This window comes from Octodon degus, unplaced genomic scaffold (genome assembly GCF_000260255.1).
Source record: "Octodon degus isolate 3935 unplaced genomic scaffold, OctDeg1.0 scaffold00002, whole genome shotgun sequence".
NCBI classification, from domain to species: Eukaryota; Metazoa; Chordata; class Mammalia; order Rodentia; family Octodontidae; genus Octodon; species Octodon degus.
In genome coordinates, this window is record NW_004524578.1 from 20,155,694 (window position 1) to 20,165,989 (window position 10,296).

Here is a 10,296-nt window from a genome sequence, read left to right on the forward strand (position 1 = left end):
TATATATAATTTTAATTTTTTTTGGTGGAACTGGAGATTGAACTCAGGCCCTTGCACTTGACAGGGAAGTGCTTATTCCACTGAGCCATCTCCCTGACCCCCTAAAAAAATATTTTTAATAATAGGTCAAATTTGGGAAGTTCCTACCCAATAATGATCCAATAAAGGAAGCAGAGGCCTCTGTTCACTTCCCTGATGCCAACACCTTCCTACTAAAGTGAGTAAAATCCACTGACCGCTCTGATTTTTTGTTTAGCCATCTGAACAGAATCAAGGGACACTGTACATAATAATACACCTCTTTGGTACAAACACTACACTTAACATGATTAGAACAGTGGAATGTTGATTATTCTCCTGGCAATGGGGTCAAAGAAGATCTGACTAGAGTATCATCCACCACTCAACCTTGTGTAGAGCCTGTGTAGATGTCAGTGAACCAAAAACTCAAATACAAAAAAAGCCTTGGTCTTTCTACCCTCTGCTTCCCAGAAAGAATCTGACCTTTAAACCAGGCATAGTGGGAAATGTTTATAATCCTAGTACTCTAGGAGGCTGAGGCAGGAGGACTACAAGTTGGAGTCCAACCTAAGAAACTTAGCAAGAGCCTGTTTCAAAATAAAAAAATAAAAGAGGACTGGGAATGGTATGAAGACTCTGGGTTCAATCCCAAGTACCAACAAGGGGGGAAAAAAAACCCACAAAAAACCCCTTCTGGTCCCTTAAATTAAAATTTCCTTTTAATATTTCTAATCCTGCAAGAACCTCAATTTAGGAATTTTCTTTTTTTTTTTTTTGGCGGAACCGGGGATTGAACTCAGGCCCTTGTGCTTGCCAGGCAAGCGCTTATTCTACTGAGCCATCTCCCCAGCCCCCAGGAATTTTCTAAGTCACAGAGGAAAACAATGGTTCTCTCTACCCAGTGGTTACTATTTAGGAAAAATTTAAAGAAAATCTATCATAAACAGGAAGCCAGGCGTGGTAGCACACACCTGTAATCCCAGCACCTGCTGAGGCAGGAGGATCATCACAAGAGAGCCACCCTGGCAACACACTGAGTTCAAGGCCAGCCTGAACCCTAGTGAGAACTTGTCTCAAAAAAAAAAAAATATCATAAATGAGAAAACAGATGGAAGTATGCCTTACTCATCTCATGGGCTATGTGAGGGCCTGATACAGAGCAACCTCCAAAACGGCAATAGCAAAAACAGAAGTCTACATTCTTTCTGATTCTTCAAAAAATTAGCTAGGAAGAAAGATAAACTTTTAAAAAGATGGTTTCTGTTACAATTACTTATAAAGACTTTTATCACAGCATTGTTTCTAATAGCTATAAAGTGGATGAACCAAGTTAAGTGAAAGAAGCCAGTCACAATCAACTAGAATATTGCATAATTCTAATTATGTGAAATGTTCACAATAGACAAATCCATAAACAGTGAGTGGGCTGGTGGTTGCCTAGCGCTGGGGAAGACTGAGGGAAAATGAAGACTGACAATAATGGGCACAAGTTCCTTTTCGGGATAATGAATATGTTCTAAAATTGGTTCTAGTTACAGATGCATAATTCTAGGAATAAAGTAAAACCACCAAATAATACACTTCTATAGATGACATGTAAATATTAAGAACTATATGGAATTATCAGAAACTGTATGGCACTATCTACTTAAGCTTAACATACATATGCATTCCCTGGCACTCCTATAAGGTAATGTGTGTATGTATGGTAGGCACAAAAAATGTACATTCTTTTTTTTTTTTTGGCGGAACTGGGGATTGAACTCAGGCCCTTGCGCTTGCCAGGGAAGCGCTTATTCCACTGAGCCATCTCCCCGGATCCCAAAAAACGTATGTTCTAATACATATATATTTTACAAAAGACATGTGCTAGAATATTCAGAGCAGTATCTACTATAGCTAAAAAGTAGAAAACCAAAATTCCAACAATAGAGTAATTATACAATAGAATAGTATAGAACAAGAATAAATAAACTTCCACAATAGACCACATAGATGAACATCACAAACATGTTGGTCAAAAGAAGCCTGACCTGATAATGTATGGTTCCACTTAGAGTTGAAAGATGGGCAAAAATAGCTGGGTGTGGTGGTGTATGCCCATAATCCCACCAATGAGAGGATTTCTGCCAGGCTGGCTACATAGTGAGACCCCATCTCAAAAAAGGCAGCAAAATGAACTGTGTTGTTAAACACTGGGACAGTGTGAACATCAAACTGGGGCTAGGGAGTGAATAGGGCAGAATGGGACAAACTGGGGGTTTGGGGTACTTGCTATATCCCGAACACCAATTCTCTGGTACACTTTTAAAAACTTAAAATTATTCATGTAACTTGTTTTTTTTTTTTTTTCTTTTCAAAGTTTTATTGATAAACATATAGCAATGAGACAGTTTCAAATCAAATCGAAAGTACAGTTTCAACAAATAATACACTGCATATATTCTTCTTAGTGGTTAATTGCTGTACAAGATGCAGACTTGTGATCCTACTTACAAACACCATTAGAAAAAATCATTCTATTCATTAAGAGAATACAACTATATATCTATCCCAACCACTTTGAATACACAGATACAAAATGGACATTCATAGTTATACCCCAATTTTTTTTTAAGTTCCGTTGTTGAATATTATGGGTGTGTAAACTCAGCAAAATATTCTAAAAGAGTACAGAAGCCCATAATAGCATTGTCATGTAACTTGTGAAGGCTACACTTTCAGGGATCACTTCTATAATTGCTTACTTATATAACTTATGCATATCTCTGGGTCCTCAATTTCAGTAAGAACTGATTCTTATAGTAATATAACACGATTACAACTAACAACAAAGAACACACACACCATGAGCTCTGGAAGGTGGCATCTGTTTTCTATACTTCAGGACCCCCAACCTACAGATGGCTTCGCCTCATCTGGAAGTTCCCAGGAGGTTCTGGAGAGGCTCCAATTCAAACACCACTCACCTGAGCCTTCTCTCGCTTTGCTCTGATCAGCGTATCCTGGTAATGCTGGGCTACCTCTGCAAGGACACCCTCAAGCTTGGCTGCAGGAATCTGCAAGGCCTGCAGGGTCTTCTGGGCATCACCTTCATCCAGGGCTTCATTGATTAAACCAATGGCCAAAATCCCTAATTACACAGATCAAAAAAGATTTTTCAGATTTTTGGTTTTCTTTTTTTAGTACCAGCAATCGAGCTCAGGGCCAGGCAGGTGCTGTGCCACTAAGCTACATCCCAGCCCCCTTTTTTGGTTTTGCTGAGACATTTCCATATGTAAACCCAGGCTGGCCTCCAAATTGCAATCCCCATGCCTCAGCCACCTGAGTGCCGAGATTACAGCAACACCTCATCAATCACAGCTTTTTATAAACAAATCAACCCTAACTGGGTTCAGTAGTACATGCCTGTGGTCCCCAGTACTTGGGAGGCTAAAATGGGTTAAGATTTCTTGAACCCAGCAGTTTGAGGCCCCCTGGACAGTGACAGTAAGGCCCTGTCTTCAAAACAAAACAAAATAATCTACAGTTCAAAAACAAACAACAAAATAGGATGGCTATTACAAACTAACAAGCCTTTCTTCACATGACCAATAATTCAACCATGTGTATGTAATGAGACTAAATGAAAACTAAATTTCCAAAGCTTCTCTGTGTCACCTTTGTTGGTGACATCTATCAATGGCAGGAGAGTGATATATCCCAAGGGCATCCAAATTCTGTATCTGGGACTCTCCCAGGCTTTGTTGTATGGGTCTCTTCTTTTGGCTGATCCTTATTTATATCCTTACAACTGTGACAAGTCTGGCACTTTTCTGAGTTCTGAAACTACTGAATCTGAGAGATACAGGGGACCCCTGAGTTTGTAGCCAGTAGTTCAGAAATGTAGCAGCCTAGAAACCCTGAACTTTGTACCTGTCTGGTACCTGAAGCATGAGGAATCCTATGTCCCCAGCCTATGCAAGTTGACCCAACTCCAAGTCCTTAGTGCCAGAACTACTGGTTAAAACAGCACTCAGCAATAATGGATCATGTTCAGTTCACCTCCAGAAAAACTTATATCTTACTAGGCACCTATCTAACTATAGAAACTGCCTAGCATTTTGAGTTACCTTTTTGTTTCTGGTCTTTTTTTATTTTACTGTAATTTTTTGGTTGAATTGTTATTTAGGGGAGGTTTACTTTTTGTTTTTGGTGGTGAAAACTGAACCCAGGGCTCCCGGTTTGCTAGACAAGCGTTCTATCGCTGAGTCAAATCCCTAGTCAAAATGCCTAGCATTTTGAAAACAATACCCAATCTTAGTTTTTTAAGTTATGTAGGTATTTTCAACTTTTTTTAAAAAATGTATTTAGAACAGGGTCTACAGGGTCTCACTATGTAGATCGGACTTTTTAAGTGATTCTCCTGTTTTCAGCCTCCCAAGTGCTGGGATTACAGGCATGCACCACCACACCCAGTCTTAATCGCCATCTCAGCACACCCAGGCAGCAGTGGGGCAGGCACAGCAGGCTGGGGATTGAACTCTGGTCATTGCACTATGCCTAAGCAGGCGCTTTAGTCCACTGAGCTATCTACCTGGCCAGCCCTTAGTATTTTCAACCTCTCACCCAAAAACCCTTCCAGAAGTGTTATCTAGGCCCAGCTCAGAAGCACACCACCCTCTGCTGTTGACATCCATCTGAGGGACAGGACAATTACTCACGCTCATGTTCCTCTTGCACCACCAAGTTCACATGGTCCACACAAGCCTGGATGTCATTCCAGGTAATAAATTCATTATTCTCTGCATGTGCCTGAGCTTTCAACTTCATCAGTTCATCAAGATACCTGGCCCAGATCCCAACCAAAAGCAGAAAGAAAAGAAAAACAACTATCAGGATTGCTCTGAATAATAGGAATAAAATTCAAAGGAGAAAAGTATCCAAAGAATAAAAACCTACTAGGATATCCCAACTGTGTGATAAAAGCTATCGGCAAATTCTGGGATTAGGGAGTTACCTTCAAACCAAGTGTGAGAAGACATGGAAATCACTTATTCTCAATAACCTGTTAAATAATCTAAATTCCAGGTAAAACGAGCTCTACAATTAGAGGCAGCAGCTCAAGTAATGTATCTAAAGACAAAAGGGAGGGCCAGAAATATATCTGAGCAGGACAAGAGCAGGCCTGGCAAGTGCAAGGACCCAGGTTTGATTCCCAGTACAAAACAAAACAAAACAAAACAAAACAAAACAAAACAAAACAAACAAAAAACCAGTAAAGATAAAGGAGAAAAAAGGTCAGATCAAGGGTTGTTGCTCAAGGGTAGAACACTTGCTTTACACGCATGGAACCTTATCCAATGCCCATACCCACCATAAATAAACAAATAGCCACACATGAGGAACGACAGACCAAGGCATTATCCAGCAATTATGAATGTTGGGGGAAAAAAAAATCTATGGGGTCAAAATATGATGTGAATGCTCCATGGAAAGGATCTTTTGATGGTCCAAAAGGTTAAGAAAGAAATGATGTTCCATTGACAAGGAAAAATATCTAATGGTGGTTGAAAATGTCTCCTGAATCCAGGGATCAATCTTAGAATACCTTATAAAAAGAAGGTTTATATGCCTTTTAATATGAGGTAATACAAAACACTTACTAAGCATAAGAGCCTTTAGATTTAGTTAACAATAGGAGTCTTTAGATTTAACTTCTAATTTATAATAAGGCAAAGAAGGCAGCTAGAACTGTCCAAAAGATGGGACATTGTAAAGGAAAGTGGGAGGGCTGAAACACAAGACAGGCATGAGATGGCCAAACGCCGGGTATTCCCCAAGCCTCACCTCTGGCAGTTTTCCTCCTCGATGTTGGTCAGGCCCGTAACCGAGCTGCTCAGCTGCTTCCACACTGTGTTCATGTCCCCTGACTCCAGCGCCCTGTTGATAAGGGCCACAGATGACAGCATCTCCACAGCAACGGAGAGCTCCGGATGAGTGAGGCTATGCTGTGAGGAACGAGTGAGAACAGTGAGCAGGTTCTCCAAAGCCAAGGGACTTATGTGTTCATGAGCACCATGTTTCTGGAAAAAGTGTACGTAAGCACACAAACACAGGGCTATTAAATTTGCTCCCACCCTGTTTTGCTCACAGAAGGGTACACTCAGTTAACTCACTTCAGGACTCTGCTGCTGTAGAGTAGCCAGCTCCTTTTGATAGAGATCAGCAGCAAATGGATACACCTGAGGCAGCTGGGCTTCAGGATTCATGAGCTCTAGAACAGTCTTCTCAGCAATACCCCTCTGGATTGCAGCATTAATTGCTGCCACTGCTGCCAGCCCTGTGCAGAAACAGGAAGTCAGAAATATAGTGCCAGCCAAGAAGTTTTTGGGGTTTTTTCCCCCATAATTTTATTGAGAAACAAATAGCAATGAGACAGTTTCAAACCAAACTGGTAGGACAGTTTCAATAATTAACACACTGCATACTCTCTTCCTAGTGGTTATTTGCTGTACAAGATGCAGACATGATATCCTATTTACAAACACTATTAGAACAAATCCCTCTATTAAGGGAACGTAACTATATATCTATCCTAACCATTCTGAGTACACAGATACAAAATCGACATTCATCTGTATCCCCTTTTGTTTAGTTCTGTTATTTGAATATTATAGGTGTGTTAACTCAGCAAAACATTCTAAGAGTCCAGTAGTCCATAATAGTATTGACTCTTCAGCTTCACTGGCAATGTCAGAAATTGTTGACCTGAGTCCCCTACAGCTCAACATAACACCATGGCTTTACTTCTTATATTTCGTTTTTATACTTTTCTGCTGGATAAGACCAAGATAAAGCAAGACCTATGCAACAGCCAAGAAGTTTGAGGTAGAACTTTTTATCTTTGAACAGCTGTCTCCCAGCTCCACAGAGAAATATACATTGTGATCCTTGCTGCTTGGAAGGCTGAGACAGAAGGATGATAAGTTTGAGGCCAGCTTGGGCAACTTAATGAAAACTTGTCTCAAATAAAATTTTCACACTGAACTCCATCCCTAGTCCTTTTTTCCTCTTTATGAGACAATGTCTTACTAATTCAGTTGCCCTGGCTGGGCTCAAACTTGGGATTCTCTTTCTCAGCCTCCAGATAGCACCAGAACCAGAAGGTATAACCACCATACCTGGCTGTTACAAAAAAATATAAATAAATAAGCTTCCTAGTTGTTTTCTTCCTTTTTTTTTTTTTAATTTTATTGAGAAAAAAATTGCAATGTGACAGCTTCAAAATACGTTGGTAGGAGTTACAACAATTAATACATTGCATATTGTTGTCTTTGTAGTAGTCATTCATAGCACAAGATGCAGACATGATATCCTGTCCTAACACTATTAGTACAGATTTTCTTCTTATTAAATTAAGAGAAAGTAGCTATATAATTATCCTATCTTGTATATACAGATACAAAATTGTCCTTCATTTATATCACCTTTTTTTGTTCAGTTTTGTCAGAGATGGGTATTCCATTGCCATCCAAATATTATAGGTGCATGAATTCAGCAAAATATTCCAATATAGTCCAGTACTCCACAATAGTAGTGGGTTATCCACAGGACTGGCAATGTCCAAATCTGATGACTTGAGCCTTCCACAGCTCAGCATGTTAACATGGCTTCACTTTTTTTAAAAATTTGTGTGTGTGTGTGTGTGTGTGTGTGTGTGTGTGTGTGGCCAGCTCAGCCCGCCTGGGGGCAGGCGGGGCTGGCTGGCATGTGGTGCTGGGGAATTGAACTGCAGTCCATGTGCGTTGCTAAGTTTGTTCTAAGTAGGTGCTTTAGACCACTGAGCCATCTCACCAGCGCCATGGCTTCACTTTTCATACCTCGTTTCTACACTTTTCTGCTGGATGGTTAAGACCAAGATAAAGCAAGACCTATATAACAAAAAATGTAACTTTTGGGGCTGGGGAGGTGGCTCAGTGGAATAAGTGCTATCCTAGCAAAACGCAAGGGCCTGAGTCTAATCCGCAAGGGCCTGAGTTCAATCCCCAGTTCCACAAAAAAAAATGTAATTTTTGTACCTAACATGGTCAGTCAAGTCCCCTCAGGACTTATCCTGAAACTTTGTACATCCTTTGTCAGTGTCAGCCATGTGGATGAGTTACGGCCATTGCTTGACCAATTTGCTCTCTGTGAAAGCCTGAGAGAATGTTTTCTCTCCATGTGACTCTCTTTAGGCACACAGTACATTATTGATCACATTCCTCTGTGGTCCCATAATCTCCTTAATCAGAAAATTTGGGGCACAACTGAGTTACATGATGTTACAGTACAGGTTCTCCTATGTCCTGAGTCCTCACTGACATAGGAAAGGCTAGGGCCAAAATGTTGGCTGTCCTTGCAGCCCTTCTTTTTCTCTAATTTTTGGTCTGCAAACTTAGGCTGTTAATCCTCCAGAAGAGAAGCTTATTATTGCCCTACAACACATGCAAGTGGGTTTAACCTCACTATCTGTCTGAACCTCTTCTTTCTTTTAAAGATTTTTTTTGGTCAGTACTGGAGATCAAACTCAGGACCTTATGCTTATCAGGCAGGCACTTATGCTGCTGAGCTATATCCCCCGCCCTCCTATTCTTTCCTTTAATCCACATTTTCCTTCTACTCATTTCTCCCCATAAGCTGCCACTACTTTTGTCCTGGAGCCCAGTGAATAAAAGCTGAGCTTCTTCCACTGTTATTCAAGGCTTCCCACAATCTTCCCAGGACTCACCTCATACTCCTCAGTCTAAAACACTTTCCAAAACTTTATTCTTAGATGTTAGAATTGGTGTTTTTCCTTGCTAGAGGTGTTCCAACAAGGTCAATAGGTCACCTCCGCATTATGGCCAATATAGGCCAAAGACCCATCTCCCAAAGTCTCCTACTTATACTTCGTGGTGTTGAGTCTGCATTTTTGTGACTTCTAAAGTTGTTGGTGAGGGGGGATGAGTACATTTGCTTTCTGCAGCAATAAAGATTTTCTTGCCTCATAAAAAGAATTGTATTCTAACCACTTTAATGCATCTTTCACCATCTACACCCTCTGCTCCTATGTCCCTTTCTCTCTAGGTCCCACAAGAAGAACAGTCTTCTTTCACATAGCCAATCTTATCAATCCCGTTAAGTGTCATCTCCTCCAGATACTTCCCTAACCAATCATGAACTGCTTATTAGCCAAAGGAAACTGGGACTGATTTTAGTCTTTTTGAGATAGGGTTTCTCTATTTAGCTCAGGTTGGCCTCAAACTCACGGGAATCCTCCTGCCTCAGGCTCTCAAGTGCTGGGATCATAGGCATTCATTGCACTTGGTTCCAATCCTACTTCTAAAGTAAAATCCAACGAAAGCGCCTGCTTAGGGAGAGCATAGTGGCTGGGATTCAATCCCCAGAATTCTGTGCTGGCCCCGCCCACAGGGAGACTGAGACTGGGGATGGTGGTGTGTGCCTATAATCCCAGCGCTTATGAGGCTAAAACAGGAGAATTGCTACAAGTCTGATCTGCATAGTGAGACCCTGTCGACCCTGTCCTTAAAAAAAAAAAAAAAAAGTAGAACCCTACTGCCACCAAAGCCACCTGACAGTTTATTACAGATACAGGCTGGTAGCAGGGGGCAAGAAGCAATAGATGCTGGTCTCACTCCTTCAAAGAAATATAAAGCTAGCTTCCCTCCCTCCTGCACCTGCAGACAGAACTTACTTCTCTGATACTGCTGGGCAGCGCTATTGGCATCATCCACTCCGGCCTGCAGCTCCTCCTTCTGCAAGGGTTCAAGCTGACCACTCTGAGAAAAGCAAAGGCCATTTATGAAAAGATGACTTGGGCCTCTGCCCAGGGCCTAGGAGTTCTCACATCCTAACAGCAGTCACAAGGGATGAAGAGCAGACACAGAGTTCTAATCTAGGCATGGCCAAGGTAGCTGCCCTGCTACAGCCAGAAGCCCTGGCCAAATCAGAGCCACAACAGTGACTTTCTTAGACATCAGTGCATTTTAAAAATATTATGTCTAGGGCCAGCCAAATAGCTCAGCAGATTAAAGCGCCTGCAAGCAGGTGCAGGGGCCAGGGGTTTGATCTCTGGGCCTGCCATGCAGGCCCTGGCCCCGGGGCACGCTGAGACTGGGCATGGTGGCGCGCACCTGTAATCGCAGTTCTTGGGAGGCTGTAAACAGGTGGATCACTAGGAGTCCAGTCTAGTAGTGAGACCCTGAATACCCTGTAGACTCTTCCATAAAAAAATACAAAAAATAAATTTAAAAA

The 10,296-nt window shown here is 41.4% G+C and overlaps 1 protein-coding gene across 1 annotated transcript in view; it reads right to left on the minus strand.

Annotated features, from left to right (window-relative positions):
* The window catches only part of Iqgap1 (IQ motif containing GTPase activating protein 1), a 106,877-nt gene that overhangs the window by 40,276 nt on the left and 56,305 nt on the right, over positions 1–10,296 (minus strand). Inside the window, exons 11-15 of the mRNA XM_004623319.3 lie at positions 9,737–9,821; positions 6,180–6,343; positions 5,851–6,011; positions 4,725–4,849; positions 2,991–3,154 (exon numbers count right to left, since the gene is read on the minus strand). Of these exons, the coding sequence (XP_004623376.1) occupies positions 2,991–3,154; positions 4,725–4,849; positions 5,851–6,011; positions 6,180–6,343; positions 9,737–9,821 (699 nt within the window). The remainder of the gene's footprint in view (positions 1–2,990; positions 3,155–4,724; positions 4,850–5,850; positions 6,012–6,179; positions 6,344–9,736; positions 9,822–10,296) is intronic.